Source organism: Staurois parvus, unplaced genomic scaffold, assembly GCF_062004578.1.
Source record: "Staurois parvus isolate SC_StPar_1 unplaced genomic scaffold, SC_StPar_1.0 ptg000081l, whole genome shotgun sequence".
In the NCBI taxonomy this organism is placed as follows: Eukaryota; Metazoa; Chordata; class Amphibia; order Anura; family Ranidae; genus Staurois; species Staurois parvus.
The window spans coordinates 2,321,452-2,339,765 of record NW_028317877.1 but is presented as its reverse complement, the minus strand read 5'-3'; the positions used below and the strand labels follow the sequence as shown (position 1 = coordinate 2,339,765).

At 42.4% G+C, this 18,314-nt stretch overlaps 1 protein-coding gene across 1 annotated transcript in view; it reads right to left on the bottom strand.

Annotated features, from left to right (window-relative positions):
- Nucleotides 1-17,716, bottom strand: part of THBS2 (thrombospondin 2) — a 145,397-nt gene extending 127,681 nt beyond the window's left edge. Inside the window, exon 1 of the mRNA XM_089669701.1 lies at nucleotides 17,538-17,716. Within this exon, the coding sequence (XP_089525827.1) occupies nucleotides 17,538-17,559 (22 nt within the window). The 5' untranslated portion in view covers nucleotides 17,560-17,716. The remainder of the gene's footprint in view (nucleotides 1-17,537) is intronic.
- Between the last annotated feature and the right edge of the window lie 598 nt (nucleotides 17,717-18,314).

The window sequence follows — 18,314 nt, the reverse complement described above, 5'->3', positions numbered from 1 at the left end:
GGTGCAGAGTCACATATTAAAGTAGAACTAAAGGCAAAACTGTTTTTTTTTCCATTTTGGATAGAGTAAGGGAGGGTTATACCCCCAGTAAGGTTTTTTGTTTTGCCATTTGTGTCCCATTGGGGAGATTTCCATTCACTTCCTGTTCCTAGCCAAAACAGGAAGTGAGTAAAATCCCTCTAAAGAGAAGGAATCCGTGGTGTCACCAGGTTCAGCAGAACTAGTGTATCGATTGGAAGCTATCCCACCTACAGTATTTCTGTTCTGAGGACAATGCAAAATTTGGAATTTTGCTTTACTTTCACTTTCACAGAGGGTGAATCTCCCTAATGGGGGCACAGAGAGCTATAAATACATGAGATGTGTCCTAATCCCTCTCCGCTCTATCCAAAATAAAGAAAAAAGTTTTAAAATTATAGTTAAACTTTACTTTTAATTCCTTGTTTCCCAGCAGCAAATATTTACCTGCAATTTTACAACGGAAAACCTTGTACCCCTTCTTCTATCTTTAGCAATATGTGGCCTCCTGTCCCTAGCAGTATACAGTACATCCAATTTTCCAAGCCAATGTTTCTTCTCTTGGCCTCAGGAACATTCCTCTTATTGTGAATTACAGCTAGGCTGGGTTTACCATTAAAGTGTTACTAAACCCAGGACCCACTATTCACTATATCTGGTCTCCCACAGTACACAGAACATGGAAATACAATTATTTTAGTAAATATAAACTACTAAATACCTTTTCTCATCAGCAGTTAGAGCAGTCTTGTGACTTCTATCAGTGTCTAGCAGAGCACTGGTTAAAGCTTGTAGGAGGAGTTTTCATTCTCCCCTGATTGTCCTGTGATCCTTCATAAGCCCTGACCCTCTGTCTGGACAGTGCTGATTGGCCCTATGCTGATCGCATGCATTCTCCCAAGAAAAAAAAAAACAACTCTCTAGCAATACACACCAAACTGAGCATGTGCAACTTGCCCCAAGGCTGTGTTCTATCAGCAGATGGATTAGGAACAGTAGAAGAAGGGGAGAGAAGACAGGATCAAACAGCATTTTTACACAATGTGGAGGATTGACCCCTTAGGTGAGTATAACAAGCATGCTTTGCTGTACATACAGACTGATTTTACTGTAGTGGGTTTAGTAACACATTTAAAGCAGTAGGACTGCCTAGAGTTGTTAGATGCAAAGCGGTAGCTTTTCCCTGTATTTTAATCTGTCTTACATTTATGCCTCCATGAAGAGAAATACAATCATCTAATATAAACATTTTTTTCAAATTCTTGTTTTTTATGTAGCACCCTCCTAGCAATTGGATGCTAGGTAACTTTAGTTTTTTGCCCCTTATGTAATTAGGAGAGAAGTAATTGTTTGCCTTGACCTGTTCAGGGTATCTCAGGCTGATTGCTTCCCCTGTCTATGGAAGAAGCTTTCTAAGCTTAGGGTGGCAGATTCAAATAACCAGTCTGAATATCTGTCATGCTTCAGCCAATCCCTAGAGAAAAGTGTCCAGAAGGGGGCTTGAAGGGTGATAAATAGTCTGAAGCACTGGAGAGCGGGGTTTATTCTACCAAGGAGGGTTCCAGAGCTAAAGGGGCTGCTGCCACAGGCAGTCCATGGATTGTGCAGCTGTTCTAGAGGCCTCAGCGATGTCAGGGCTGAGGGCCTGGATGAATCTGCTTAGAAGTTGATTGCAGAACCTCACCACAAGGGATCTGGTCTGGAGAAGGACTGTCTCACTCACTGGACCGTGTCCAGAGGAAGCTGGAAGGTGGCAGCTGTCATGGGAACTTGTGACCCTAAATTGATCCCTGTGACTGTGCAGTGTTCTGCAAATTACATTGGGTACCAGTATTTGTGCATAACCAGATACCAAAGAAACATATCTCATGGTCTTCAGCTGTGAGACCTTAGGCTACTCAGAAACTTGCATCATGGTCCCCAGCTGTGAGGTATTTGCCTGTTCAGAAAGTTACCTCAGTCTTCATCCATGGCGTTTTAGACTGTCCAACATCAAATGTACTCAACGAGAAGATTGTCTTCTCTTAGATTGTAAGCTCCTAGGATCAGGCCCTCCTAACCCTCTTGTATTGAACTGTATTGTTGCTATATTGTCTCCCATTAAATTGTAACGTGCTGAGCAAACTGTTGGTGCTATATAAATCCTGTATAATAATGATATTAATTGCTATGTGCTTTCATTTTGGAGTATTCCATGCCCAAACCCTCTTCTGTTAACGTTTCTTCAAGCAGTAAATCTTAAAAAGCATTCCCTAGGCCAGGGTTTGTCACCTGTGGTTCTGCAGAACCCTAAGGTACTTCAAGAAGTTCCCAGGGGTTCCACGGTAAATCAAAGTTGTGGCACGTGTATACCACCCAATATAGAAATGCCCGTAGCGTAAAGAAAAGGAAGAGAAAAAGCGAAGGGCAGGCCTGACTAGGCCTAGAGTGGTAAGGAAGACAGGAAAGGGTTAAGAACAGCACTAGGTGGGGTTGTAAGGGATGGCTGGGACTTGATTGGTAGCTGGGGGGTGTAGGTGGGGTGCCTGCTACACCATGGGGTGGGGGGCTTAGGGAGGGGCGTCAGTCGGTAGTGGGGACGTGAGAAGAGTGAGCTTCCCTCCCGCCCTCCCTGTTTTTTCTTGGTATTGTGTTACTCCCGGGGGGGTATTTTGGTTCGTGTGCGGTTGTTGGTCTTTGGAGGCGGTACTTATTTTGGAAGGTACAAATAATGGTGTGGGACCCATCGGTGGTATGGTGTGCCCGAGGGCATTCCAGTTAACCAAGGTTTAACTGGAAGGTGGTGGTGCTGCACTGCGGAGGGTATGGTTGTCTCCGAGCCGGTGTGTTGCGGCTGGAGGACTAGTGTAATTTGGTTTCCGCAGGTGCATTTCGGTTCGGTTTGGGTGCCTTCGAAGACCAACAGCTACAGTATATGTGTTTCTGTTTTAGGGAATGTTTTTTGTGTATTTAAAGTTGATTTGTTAATAAAAGGCCGTTTTGGCCATTTACTCCACTTTGGTGTTATGTTTTCTGTAAATAGAATTCGTAAAGGGGATTTGTATGGAAGGGTGAAATGGTGGTGTAGTGGTCTGGATTAGCCTATCTCTTGTGCACTAGTCATGTTTCCAGTGTTGTTCTTAATCTACACTGACAGTATTGTCAGCATACATTGATAACCAATGCCTCCTGTGTAGTTTCAGCCCTTGAGAGCTGCAGAGGGAACTGAAGGAGGAGGTGACTTCCCATGGCAGTGCTAAATACAGACTGAGGTTGGTAGCCCAGAAAGGGACCAATGACTTAATCAGGTGGTGAGAGCCCCTCTTGATTCTGTTGTATGACACCGGTGTGATGCAGAGTGCGGGGGGGGGGGGGGCAAGGATAAAGAACCAGAGTACTATATGTGTAAGGCAGCAGTGAACACAGAATGGGGGGGGTACAGAGAGAGGGAGCACAGGGCTGAAGCAAGAAGTGACAACCTGTGTATGGCAGCTAGGGCCTGGATAAGGGGGTACCACCAGTCCTCCTGTATGGGGCCCAGGCCAGCAGGGGGGCCCAGTCAGCTGGGTGAATCAGATGTGGGCAGGGAGGGTGATCGGCACAGAAAGGGGCAATTACTGGAACTGATCCCCTGTCTGGCTCTCTCTGCAGCAGCTGATAGCTGGCTTCTTCTCCTCCCCCCCCCCCGCTAGCTCTCAGCTACTGCAGAGAGAGCCATACAGATGATTGGTTACAGTAATTACCCCCTGCCGCACCCATCACCCTCCCTGTGCACCATACGTTTCCCCTTGCTGCCCAGGTCCCATTGTGAGCCCCCACCCTCACAGTGCTGCTGGTTTCCCTTCTTCTTTCCACAGGCATCAGCAAGCACACAATAGGATCCTTCAGAATGGAGAGTGGGTAAAGGGCCCGGTAAATGTCACATTTACTAACCCCTTCCTTTCCTGAATGAACACAATAATTAGTACTGATCACTCACTGTGTTCATTCATAACTGAAGCATAGTAAACTTTTTTTTTTTTGGGGGGGGGGCACTTTCAGGTTGGCTGGATGGGGCCCTGTGCTTTCTAACAGCAGCCCTGATGGCAGCGGTGATGCAGACTGAAGAGAGGGGGAGCAGGAGGTTGGATCAGCTGAATGTAGCAGGAGGTGAGACTGTAACAGCTTTGTTATGCCATAAATATAAAGCTAGTTTGACCTCACCTCCTGCTACATTCAGTCACATCCAGTCACATGCCCCCGCTCTCTGCTCCCCCTCTCTGCTCCCCCTCTCTAAAGTCTGTATTCAGCACTGCAATACACTGGATGTCACCTCCTGCTACATTCATCCACGTGCTCCCACTCTCTGTTTCCCCCCTCCACAGTCTGCATTCACCACTCCTGTACGCAGGATGTCACCTCCTCATCCAGTCACCAGTTCACTCTCTGCACTCCTACCGGTGCCACCCTCTGAGGTCACAGGAGTCACAACTACAAGGGAGGAATCAGGCATCAATGCACACTGCCGGTGCATACTGAAAACAACATTGAATGGTTATAATTCATCCACTATATTGATTTGCAGCGGAACCCAAGTTGAGAAACCCTGTGTTATGGAGCGGTGCAAGGAAGAATACTGTTAATTACTGTGCTGTTCCCCATTGGTCCTCCTCTTCCATCTGTCCTAGGCTCTTGCATGTGATATCACCTGGGATGGATGAGATGAGGGCTAGTGGGGATCAAGAGGAAAAAGCATATTACAACAGCAGCTTCCCCGTGCTGCTCTGCATGTGGAGGAAAGCAACTCACTGTGTGCTTATCTCAAATTCAACCCACAGTTGAGAAGCTTTGCAGAAAAAAGCAACCCCAGGTTTCACATTAGGAAGATTTTTTTTATTTTAATATTTATTCTATTACTTAAGGCTGTTTGTTAATTGTTTTTATATCTACAGCTCGCAGGTCAGATCCTATAACCATTGAGTTGTACATTTTTTTCAGGGGTTCCCTGAGATCTCAAACTTTTTGCCAAGGGTTCATCCATGGTGAAAAGGTTGAGACTTGGCCCCATGGCAGTGATGTGGAAAGCTGTGGATGTACCTATGCTCTTTTACTAAACGTTAAACAAAGTAAATACTTTTCCTAAAAGTACTGTATCTAGAAAAATAGGACATGTTTATTTCACAAGACCTTCCTAACTTGACTGTTGATATAAATGCACAATTGAGGTCCAGCATCTGTCAGGACCTGAATCACCTGATGGTGGTACTGTGGTTGCCGGAGCTGGCAGAGGGCACAGTTCCATTGGCCACCAGATCCCAGATGCTTTCTGCTGGGAAGGTATATAACCCCTCTCTTTAGTTACATCTTTGCTTCAGATTTTTAGACAGATACCTGCTTGTTGATTTTTCCTGCTCCTGATTCCTGCCATGATCCTGTACCCTGCTACCGCTCATTTGCTCCCATTGTTCCTTTTCCCAGTCCTAGATCCACCTTCCTCGTGGTTCCTTGCACCTCCAGTTTTACTCTTGTTATTTTGTGTTTCCCCTTTGCTTGTTCAGTATTTACTGTATTGTAGTATCTTTAGGTTGCTAGTTAGCTATTTTGTCATCTGGTTTATGGTTCAGACAAGTCTTCACTTTTGCTGTGTATTCTGCTTGCTGATGTTGGATGGGTTTTGTTTCATTAATATTAAATCTTACATTAGGGCCTTTTTCCAGGGGCAGACTCTGCCAACAGATCCATCTGCTTAGAGGGCAATCTGTGTACTGATGCCCACTAAGCAGGCAGATGATAGCTCTGTGTCCGCTCTGCTTCTGCAGAGTGGACATGGACACAGCCCGCTTTCCTCTATGGGTTGTCGGTTGTAAACGGACCACCTGTCCATTTACATCTAGACCAGGTCTCCAAACTATGACCCACCAGGTGTTGAGGAACTGCAAGTCCCATGAGGCCTTGCAAGACTCTGACAGCCACAGGAAAGACTCCCAGAGGCAGAGGCATGATTGGACTTGTAGTACTTCAACAGCTGGAGGGCCATAGTTTGGAGACCCCCGCACTATACTGGTGGGGACCGAATCTGTTTTTAGCTGATCGGATCGCATGCAGGCGGGTGTGAAACAACACATTTTCGTTTACATCTGCAGCTCCATAGAGGGCAATGGATGGTCCGATCAGGTCCGCCTGTCTGAAAGGGACCTTAATTATACACAGACTAGTTTTAGTTGCCTATTTACAGATACACTGAACTGGTCACCCCTGCTGCTGGATACCTGCACTATGTATCCCTTACAATCGGATATCTGGGACAGACTGATATGCACCACCATCCCAGTCAGACAGAGTTCTCCGTTACTGTCAGGTCCATATAAATATCAAAGTACAATTACAGAACAAGGCTACCGAGGTGTAATATTTGGATATAGCTGGAGCATGGAGGGCTGAGTCAGTTTATGGTTTGGCGAATGTCTTGGATTCTTCAACATTGGGATCTTCCTGTCAAAATTCCTAACTCTCTATTTGCCCACCTAGGAGTTTGTAGTGTACCTTGGTGCATCATCCTATTGAATTCCCATAATACTGATGTAGCACTACCCTCATAAGGGCCGCTGGGTTTGATTTGGGTCCCCCTATGCTCTGCATGGCCAGGTAACACACTTTTAACACATTTGTACTTCCAGAGTTAGTAAAACAGTCCTTAATCTGGTTTTTAGTTGTTTTTTATTAAGAGGGTAACAACTTGGAGGGGGTCTAGGGGTATATGGGATGCCAAAGGAACTGTAGAACTCAAGGGCAAACGTCTTAGCAACTATGTACAAAAAAGGGTGGATTGGCAAAAATAAAGCACTGTCTCATTTTCCGTGTACCTCCCCAGACCCTGGATGAATCCTCCTCTTCACCCAACTGTGCTGAAGGTATCCCAGAGTAAGGGGGTCTCAAGAGCTTGCAGTTAAGCAGTCCCAGATGAAGACTAGTTGGGTATTGCACCTGACCACTCTCTCCCCTTATCCGGCCTAGAGGGTGTAGGAGTACTCACACTGTCCTGTCCTGTCAGCGTGGTGGGTTGGAAGCTGCTTTCAGGCCATTCACTGGGCTGGCTCCTTCCCTGCTGCTCAGGATTTCCTCTCCAGGAGACTGTAGGCAGTGGAGATCTTCCCATCCAGCAACCAGACTGTAGGTAGACACCCCTCCCTGGGCCTTCCTTCAATCCATCTTCTACCCTCTCTCCCCAGGCTCTGTCATATTTGAGGGTTGGTCACCATGGCCAGCCTCCTGCTAGAGGATTGGCCAAGGTCCCTCAAACATGCAGATCTGGGCTTCCTCCCCTAATTCCATGTTCCAAAAGGCTCTCAGGTTTCTGGAAAGGTGGGAGGGCTCCAGAAGCCCTGACCAGTAGAACCACCCAGCTTGTCCTGAGGAGTCCTGTCAGGAGTTCCTTGCCTCACTCCCAGGCTGACTCATCCCAGGCTGTTATTCAGCCTCTATCAAACAAAAAAACCCCTATCTAGCTAATCTTAAGGGCGTTACACTGATTATATACAAAATCCAACCAAGACTGTGAGAAATGTTTTGAATGGCCCCAGTAAGTGTGCAGACCTTGGAACTCAAATGCAGAGGTCTCACCAAGATGCATAAGAAAGGGGGGGGGGGGGTTATTGCTTCAGCATTTACCAAAAACTAAAATATCTCTTATGGGTGGACTGGCCTTTTAGTCTTCACATCTTAAGTAATTAGTACATATGCAAACAAAAAGGTGTAATTTGTGTTTTATGATTTTAGATTATAATGTTTATTGAACAGATAATAACCAAGGAGAGTACAAAATAGAAACAGTATTTGGATGCCTAACAGCACAGCAGTGGACAACCTTTGCTGGCTTCTGCTGTTGTAGGAAATTTATTTTAGATCTGATGTTGGAGCTGACTTGGCCGGTGCGCTATGTTAAGTGGTTTCCTTTGTTGTAATTCAACATGTGTACTCTGTGATTGTGTGCCAGGCTGTTTGTATTAAGATGTAATCATGTTGGCTGAAAAATGTGTATAATCATGTTACAAACACACACTCTAGTTTATTCGTAATTATATAAAAGAAAGTTGCATACCAAAGAAACAAGATAAATGTTTCTAGTAATTAAATGTTCACCTGTGTTATAATTTTCTACATTTTAATTCATTTTCATGTCATTTGTGAACTATTCCATCATCAGAGGTAGTTTTTTTCGTAGAGTAATTCAGCATTAGGGCTGGAGTAGATGGCCATTGCTGTCAAACACTGCCATATGCATTTGAAAGCAATGCTTGAGGCTGAATGCAAAACGCAACAAAAGGGTTGCGCTTGAATTGCAGGATCCAAAGAAACACAATGTACATCAGGTCAAACACAGCCTCAGAACTGCCATCCACACCACACTATTTGAATGAATTGGAATGTGCTGACCTACCTTTCGTGCACATTTCAAATGCATGTCAAAAGCAGGAAAACAAGGCCTGTCTACATCAGACCTAATGATGTCCTGCATCCTCAGCAACACACATGGCAGCTTGTACTTTGGCATACAAAATCATATAGTTACATACTTCCTCAAATTGAAAACAAAGTTCATCTAGTTCAACCAATAGAAAAAAAATAGAAATAAAACCTCCATATACACAATATATGGAAACCCACAATTGATCCAGGGGTAGGCGAAAAAACCTGTAAAGAACCAGCAAACACAAATGCTCCTGCGCTTGGGGATGGACTTGATGCAGGCTACAACCACATTAAGAATGTTCTGGAACATGCATACCTTGCTGCCCTCAAATAGACTGAGGGAATCCAAATATACTGAATGAGGAAAGAAAAAACAGAGGACGCACAGGCCTAGTGCATTACCATAAAAAATGCTCAATAAAAAATAAAGTAGGTGTTGTACTCACAAACGACAATATAGTCAAGGCACATCATAAAGAACAGCTGGGTCAACACCGCGCTGAGTAACAGTCCGCAATAGGGAGTGTAGACATCCAATAGGCTGACGCGTTTTGAGGACTTGCCTCTTCCTCAGAGCCCTGAGGAAGAGGCAAGTCCTCGAAACGCGTCAACCTATTGGATGTCTACACTCCCTATTGCGGACTGTTACTCAGTGCGGTGTTGACCAGCTGTTCTTTATGATGTGCAAAATAGTCCCAGTGCTGATAACCACAAGCTGTGAGACAATCCAAGCGATACGTACTCTCCACATAAATGCCACCAGTATTCACACACTCCTTACCAGATAATAAGATCGCAAAGAAACACAAACAACTGTGTTTAGCTGCATCACAGCCACACACAGCCAACAGCAACTTGATCAACTATGGTTCCATACAGATGTTATACTGTATGAGGCACATGAAGCAAAGAAGAGAGGGAGTGCAAAAACTCATAGTGCAGTAGGTTACAAACATGTAAACATGTGAAAGAAAGGTGTACTCGTGATGTAAAGAACAAAGATGGCACCACTGCAACTTCTGCTGGCATGCGTGAGGACGTCACAAGCCTAAACTTCACCCAACGCGTTTCTACTTCACAGTTTCTGTCAGAGAAGGAGATGTCAGTTTGTTAGCAGTGTCTGCATTAAAGTAGAACTTTGGATAGAGTAAGGGGGTGGGGGGGGTTATAACCCCTGTCAATGTATTTTTTGCCATCAGTGTACCACTGGGGATATTTACCTTTACTTCCTGTCCTATAGCCAAAACAGGAAAGTAGGAGATAATCCCTGCAAATTAAGGGAATTTCTTGTGGACCCCCAGTTCACTCGAACTAGTGTCCCCATTGGAAAATTTCCTCTCTATTACTTTTCTGGGGACAACCCAAAATTTGGGACTTTCTTCTCTTTCACTTTTGATGAATGGTAAACAGGACAAATTGAGAGAGTGAATCTTCCTAACGGGGGGCATAGGCTGCAATAAAAACATGACAGATATTCTAATCCATCTCCGCTCTGTCCAAAATGTAAAAAAAGTTTTCCCTATAGTTATACATTGTTTCTTTTTTTCCAAGGCTTTTTTCTTTTATTTTCACCTAGTGATCCTGCAAGTAACACATTACCTTTCCTAGAGTGAACAGAGACACTCACTGTACAAAATGTGTGTTAGGATTACAGAGCACCTAACCCTCTCCCCAGCTCCATAGCATAGAGGAGATGGATTTGATAGTGTTCTTCAGATTACTAGGCTGTTAAGGTCTCATTTACACATCTGTTGGCCCCCTGAACAGGCATTATAAAAACCCTGTGCCGCCATAGTGCAACCACATGCAGGGAATGTGGTTGCTGGGTGGTAGCGGTGTGGTCCCATTCAGGTGCATGGGTCATGTTCAGCATGTGTTACTGCGAGCTGAGCTTGACAGTGATATAAATATTGCCATGCTGCGGTAAAAAGCATCACGGCTACGACATGCAAACATTCATGTCTGCTGCCTCTTCAGCTTAAAGGGGTGTGGTTTGAAGCAGAAAAAAACATGGCTCAGCCATGTGTTTTTACTGCTTCCCAACCGCAAGCGTAAACAAGGTCTAAAAGATCTATTTGCCACTTAACTTTAACTTTTGGACAGATGGCCTCACATTCTTATCAAACAGATTCTGATATGATGCAGAATTCCTAGCTGACTCACTGACTGTAAGCTGGTTTCTACCAGCCGCTACTACTCTGTCTTGCAGAAGCTAGTTGCTGGAGGGATTAACCACAGCATCCATCAGGGGACCATGCTATTTGACACACCAGAGATGTTGGGTAGTATTGACACACAGAGCTCTGCAAGACAGCAAAGTTTCAGCAAACCATCCACTGAACAGGTAAGTATCAACCTGTTTCTTTTCCATAGTATTGCTGTTTGGATATATTTAACCCCTGATAAGGTTTTCTTAATAAAGTCAAGTTTTAAAAAATTACAGAGCAAGTCGCAGTCTACCATGCCCAATAGCTCTGTCAAAAAATCTAGGTTAAAGGCAATGGCGATAATTTGTTTTATAGGATAGGTCATGGTAAAATCTCTATCAGATTTTATTGTTGTTTGTGCCTGTCGTGGAGACACAACAGAAAATTGGTAGAAATTTCTCCAACATTATGGGAAATTTCTTCTCAACTACTTCAAGCCCGAGCCAACATTCCTCACTACTTACAACCCCCAAACATTTTATATATATCATTTTTTTTTAAGCGGAGGTCTAAGAGAATATATAATATAATACCCAATTGTTTGGTACAATATGTATAATGTTACGAGTAAATAGATACCAAACATGTCACATGGAACCCCGCCAAACTACGGCACCAAAAATTATCCATAGGTGATGCTTTAAAAGCCTTTACAGGCTACCAATTTAGAGTTACACAGGAGGTCTGGTGGTAAAATTGTTGATACTTCACCTGTGTGGTGTAATTGCCATTTACATATCCATGTGGGACCAGCGTGCACTATCGCATTTGCGCGTGGGGGAATGGGGGTGCTTTAACAATTTAGTTCAGGGGTCTGCCAACTTTCCAAAGAAAGGGCCATGTAGTGGTCTTTCAGGCTTTAGGGGGGCCTGACTTTGGGAAATCAGAGCAAATAATGTCCTGGCTTCATGGGGAGTAAACAACGCCTGATCTTTGGAATTAGGCAAAGAATCGTACCCCATCGTTGGTGTCAGTGGAAAGAATAGTTTCTCATCAATAGTGTCAGTAGGAGAAATTGTGGCCCATTTTTGGTGTCAGTCTGAGGAATTGTACCCCATCACTGGCGTCAGTGGGTGGAATAGTGGCTTGTCATTGGTGTCAGTGCAAGGAACAGTGCCCCACATTTGATGTTAATTGGAGGAATGGTGCCCCATGGTTGGTGTCATTGGAAAGAATTATATCCCAGCACTGGTATCAGTGAGAGGAATTGTGCTCTACTGTAGGTGTCAGTGGAATGAATAGTGCCCAACTGCTGGTGTGAGTGGAAGGAAGTGTGCCCTATCATTTGTGTTTTTGGAAGGAATTGTGCCCCATTTAGGTGTCAGCAAGAGAAATAGTGCCACATTGTTGATGTCAGTGGGAGGAATAGTGCCCCATTGTTGGTGATATTGGGTGCAATTGTATACTATCATTCATGTAAATGTGAGGATTTGTGCCCCATTGTTGGTGTCAGTGGCAGGAATGATGTCCCAATGTTGGAGTCAGTGGATGGAATAGTGCCCCAAGGGCTGGATAAAATGAAGCAAAGGGCCACATCTGGCCCCCGGACCACTGTTTGGAGACCATTGATTTAGTTTATTATTTATTTTAATAAAAAAAAAATGTACAATGTATCTTAACTTTTATCTATTAGACCCCATATCTCTCCTTTCCCCTTCAAAGCATCTGATCAAACTGAGATTGGTTTTATCAGATGCTTTGACAAGCCAGTAATGGCTTGAGACCCAAACTGGAAGTGACTAAATCCTCGTCACTTTTAGTTTCTGACGTCACACAGTGGGAGAAACAACATCAGTTCCTGTCACTATGTACCAGATGCCACCAGTTGCATCCTCACTGAGTTCCCCGATTGAACGAGAGAGCTCAGTAAAGACATTGGTGGTGGCAGAAGGGAGGGGACCACTTTCTGCCAACTGTAAACGTAATCCAGCAGCTCTGCAGACACTAGGATTACTTTTACATTGAAGGAAATCTCTGGCTCTAAAAAAAGATATCATGATCATTGCTGCAGCTGCAGTGATGACTGAGCTATCACCCTTCCTATCCAAGAACGTATGGGTACATCCTATGGATGGGAATTGGTTAATCTGACCATATACTAGTAGAATTTTGGTTGAGAATTTTGGTTTTAAGAACATTGGTTTGATTTTCTAATAGTTAGTGGGGTCAAATTTGCATTTGTTTTAGACCACAGTTTTGAGAAAATTTGAATGAGCAGATAAAAAAAACTAATTTCTTGTGAATACGGTTTTCATTCAGGAAAGCCCATGCACTTCAAAATCGAATGGTAAAAGCAAGCGCTTTATAAAGTACTTTTGAACAGCATTCATCAAGTCATCCAGTGTAGTGAATAAAATTTTTATATGAATATTCGTTTGAAAATCTATTAGTGTATGGCTAGCTTTAGACAGTTGATGCTGGAACAGGTGATTCCATTGGAAATATTCCCACAGCTCCTGTTTAAATGACAACATAGCACATTGGAATTTCTTATCTCATTTCCCCAGTGGGGTGGTCACCAGGGTATAAGGGATCTTTCTTCCCTCTATCAAAATCTATAAAAAAGATGATACACTTTAAATAATTCCAAAGGGGATCCATTATATATGTAGAAGTACATGACAGACCAGATTGTCTACAAAATGCCAAAAGTATTGTGTTTTTAACCTACCAGGGTAATGAGCTCAGAAACAAACCAGTCTTTAGTATTTCATCACCTACATACAATACACTTCTGAATAAAGAGAATGACTTCAGGCAACCTAAAAGCCCTGGCTTTGGTAAAGTCTAGCACAACCGTGTAAATTTTAGCACGTTCCACTGACAGTGAATTCAAGAGAAGCACACTATACAAGGAGTTGATGTAATGTTGTCAGGTTACAACTCATGTACTTTGATTGTTTAGAAACAGTATAAAAACTGCAAGAAGGCATATATCCTAAATGCAGACCCTTGGTAGATCTATAGTATAGAGACTGGAAAATTACTTGGGTCATCATACCATCATTTTCAGTTGTTGACAACACTGCATTATTTTCACTCGCTTATTTAATGCTCTGTTCAGACAGGCGTTTCATCTTTCTGTTTTTTAATATGTATCAAGATGATTCACAAGGTATCTCTATGGGCGGGCTGATGTAAATAGATGTACGTCCATCTGCCCACTTCCAAACCCATTTTAAGCTATAATAAAAAGCAGGGCAAGGTAAGTGAGCGCAATAGTAAATGAGCAGCTAGCATACAAGGCAATCCTCAACACCTAGAAAGATAAATAACGATAAAAGGTATGCAGCGCTAAATAAGGTATAAAATCGCATAAATGGTCTATGAAACGACAGTATGACCAGAGTCCACATAACAAAATTCTTGGAAAATTATCCATACGAACAGTCCAAAATAAGGAGTAAATGGTGATAAAGGCAAAGGTAACAATAATACAGCAGCTAATGGTGTATTCCAATTCCAGTTAGACCCGTGGAAGAATCCAGTAAAAATATGCGCTTACCACAGAGACATACAAACTGAGCGTTGTATGCATATTGATGAACATCATGGTCTGGTCAGTAAATGGAGCAGCATACAGTAACCATGGCAGACACTCGGGGATGACTGGATCCACAGACGGGGGCCACCTCAGGTTCCACCAGCAGGTCCAACGAAGTCCATTCCTGGTAATACTCTCGTTATTTACGAGCCCCCTCAAGGTGGACCTTTTTGGAGAGTATTACCAGGAGTGGACTTCGTTGGACCTGCTGGTGGAACCTGAGGTGGCCCCCGTCTGTGGATCTAGTCATCCCTGAGTGTCCGCCATGGTTACTGTATGCTGCTCCATTTACTGACCAGACCATGATGTTCATCAATATGCATACAACGCTCAGTTTGTATGTCTCTGTGGTAAGCGCATATTTTTACTGGATTCTTCCACGGGTCTAACTGGAATTGGAATACACCATTAGCTGCTGTATTATTGTTACCTTTGCCATTTTAAGCTATAAGAGCAACCAGTACTTTTCTGTTTATGCAGACCTGAATTAGGTGAAAACTGAAGACAACAGAGGAACATCCGCCCATGTCTGCCCACCATCACAAGATAGAGATGACAGCTGTCCTGCTCTGATCTAACTCAGCAGGGGGTCTGTTTACAGATATGGAATAAAGGGCAGCCCTGTGAAAAGGGCTTTCACCCTCTTCACCCACTTTTCCTAATCTTAACCTTTTCCCTCTTTTCTTTTAAAAACCTTTTTTTTTAATGTAAGCGGCCCCTCACTACCATCATTCTTGCGTAAGGGCCCTTTCACATTGGTCAGTTTTTCTTCTGTTTTTGCGTTACCAAGAAAAATGTATGGCCATGGCCATTAAATCCTATGGACCTTCTTCACACCAGTCAGTTGCAGGTCAATTGCTTTTTTAAATGTCCTGCATGCTATGTTTTTGATGTGGTAAAAAAATGCACCTTCCCATTGAAATGAATGAAAAACGCATCAAAGATGCGTAAAAAACACACCCACAGTTGCTTTTTTAGTATGTTTTGGGAGTCACATGTCCTTTTTTCGAAGTTGAAAAATGAAACGTGGCAAAAGCGCATATGCATTTTTACCATGTTTTTGCAACAGAGCAGTGTGAAAGCAGCCTAAATGAGAATGACATCATTCCATCATGTCATGCATTTGGTGAGGCTTCAGGGCTATCTAGAGCACATTGTTCCACAGTGCATATTTGGGGGGGGGGGCTTCCTGTCTTTTCCTGGTTCCTGCAGCCTGCCCCCTGATGACTTACCATGGCACGAGTGCATCATCAGGGGCCAGCTGTTAGTAACTGGAAGAGACAGCCTGCTCCCAATGCAGCATGGGACCCAGTTTGTGGTAGCGGAGTGACAAATTATAGAGGACAATGCTGGATTCACTGCATGTATATGTATGTGTTATAAAGATACCCAGGCAAAGGTAAGAGGAAATGTAAGAAAAACACACATGGGGGGGTTTAATTCCTCTCTAATAAACATATGGCTTCCAAATCTAAATACAGCTTGATAAATAGCAATTTAGTACAAATGTTTAAACCTTCTTGAATAATTTTGCTCATATACAATGTTAAATTTTACTTTCTCCTTATTTCTGATAACTCCTAAGGCTGGCCACACTACCAGCTACTTTCTATGGGATTTTTTGGAAGTCTTACTTGTAGCTTAGCCAACACACTTACTGACGCAAAGCAAGAAAAATGTCAGATCCTTTCAATAAATAAATTTGCACTGTAAGCAAAAATGATTCGACTTTACTAATGATTACGTGTCCATTTCTAAGCTAGTAGAATGAATTTGGAAGGAACCCAGTAGTCCATAAGGGATTGAAACATTGTTAAAGTAAAAAAAATCACAGATTATAAAATAGACAAAAAGTGCATTTATTAAAAAAAGTACGTGCTGCTTACAATCTACATACAAGAAGTGACTAAGAATATACTTTCCTTTGTAAATGACTCAATAGCATCTCCCTGGTAACTGTGTTATAGTATAGAACACAGAGCGGTCTCCCCCTGCATCCCTTTAGGGCCAGTTATGGGCTATAAAGAGCCCAGTAACTTCTGTAACTGTCAAAGAATGCAGTGACTCTCACATCCAGTAAAGCTTAACTCTAGTAGAAACATCAACAGTTTTAAATCTTGTGTAGTACAGATCTCAAAGGACCAATAAACCAAAAAATATTGTTTTCTGGTAACTATATGCAGCCAATAATAGCATTCAATATATGAAATCCTTTTTTTTATTTCTTGTGCCTTTATTTATTTATTTCTCAAAACCAAGCTGTCCAGCAAAATGTTAGTAACAAAACTAACTTAAACATATTTTTATAACGCTGGCCATACATCTGCAAATTCCTATTGAACATTTGATTTCTCTTTTTTGTAAAGAATCGCAACGCTTTAGAAGACATATATATTGGGTTTGATTGATCGCAACGATCAAAAATCCCCTAAACGTGGCAATAAATCCAATCACTTTTGCGATTTGGTCATTTTTTTTCTTCATTTGATTCCAATTTAATTTGATCATTCAGTAAACTCTATTGAAAGTGGCAATTTATTACCCAGTGTTGACTGGGGGTCAAATGGACCTGCTGGTGATAGATTCTTTACATTCTGGTGATTACTTGTGATCTTATTTGAAAATCCAAGTGGCTTGAAGGTTGAAATTGACTGAAAACTAAAGTATATGGTCAGCTTTACTTCTTAAAAAGTTCAATTTGTTCTTTACATGATCTGAATGTACATTATATACTGTTTGCAAAGTGCTGCGTAAATTGATGGCACTATGTAAATACCTGCAATAAAATAAATAATAAATACCTTAAGTCCATTTAAAACTACCTGTCCATCTAAGAGTATCCTGTCTACAAGATGACAATGCTGTTGAGTGATTTCACCACAGAAAGACCAACATTGTCACCCTGTTAAAGAAAGGGGAAATCAACAGATCCATTGGAAGGATCAACAGGTCATAAACTATGTTACTGAAAGGACCCAGATAAAAAAAAAACTGCTAGACACTTACTACATCATTTGTCATTTTTAATTTTGACCATAAATTCCAATTTAATTGTCTGCCCTACATATGTAAATAATTTGGAAATAATGTTTATACACTGCATCCAACTTATGTAACTTTATAAAACTAAAAGACGGCAAGTCCCAGCAAGCATTTTCAGCACAAGTCAGCCAAAGCTGCTCTCTACTGCTTCAATTTGTCTAGTTTTTTTTTTATTTAAACATCAATAAAAGTAAAAATAAAATCCCTTAAAATTCCTGACATTTGTGTATTTGTAATTTCAATAAATACTTAAAAATAAAAATGTATCATGTATGATAACAAAAACAAAGAAAGCTTACCTCTTTTCATTACAAGCCTCATAAAAGCTGATCTTTTTTCCCCAATCCAAATATCAGAAGGAATGCAGAAATAAAGTAAAAAAAAAATTCAAATGACTTAAAAAAGCAAAAGTATTGTTCCCTTGTAGAGCCAGCCAACTGCAAGTATGAGGAGCCTTGTCTAGAGTGGATAATAGAGAACAGTTCACTCACTTATATACTCAGCTTTCCACCACTTGCTGTCAATCAGACTCAGCCCCATAAGGAAGCATTTTCAAGAAGTTAGAAAAAATAAAAAAAAAGCTGACTCCTGTGTGGAATGACATAAGAGTGTTCAGACCTGACAATGTAGTGGTATGGAGGTGATGCTGAAGCCTGCCCCCTTCTGTGTGTCAGGAGGAATTTCCCAGCCTGCTGAGGACGGAGGAAGAGGGGGGTGAGAAGGGATCACTTGTGTCTTTTGTGCTAGTAGTAAAAGCAAGACTTCTGGTGGGGGGGGAGCACGTTTGCTTAGTTGAAGTAACATTTGAGCAGCAACTTCCTCAGTGTAACTGGAAAGTGTCGCAGTAAATTCCTCGAAGGGAATTTGGCGTCAGCCAGCGCAGATTTCTGACCGTGAACGTGACAATGCTGTAACTGCCAGCACAAGCGGTCAACAGGATAACGTGGGGACATTGTAGTATGGGACTTATTAAACCTCTAAGCTCCTAAGGATATATCCTGCTCAAAATCATATTACATTCTATCATAGATATCTACCCAGGAGAACATTTTATCAGCTTCTGCATAGATCAACGC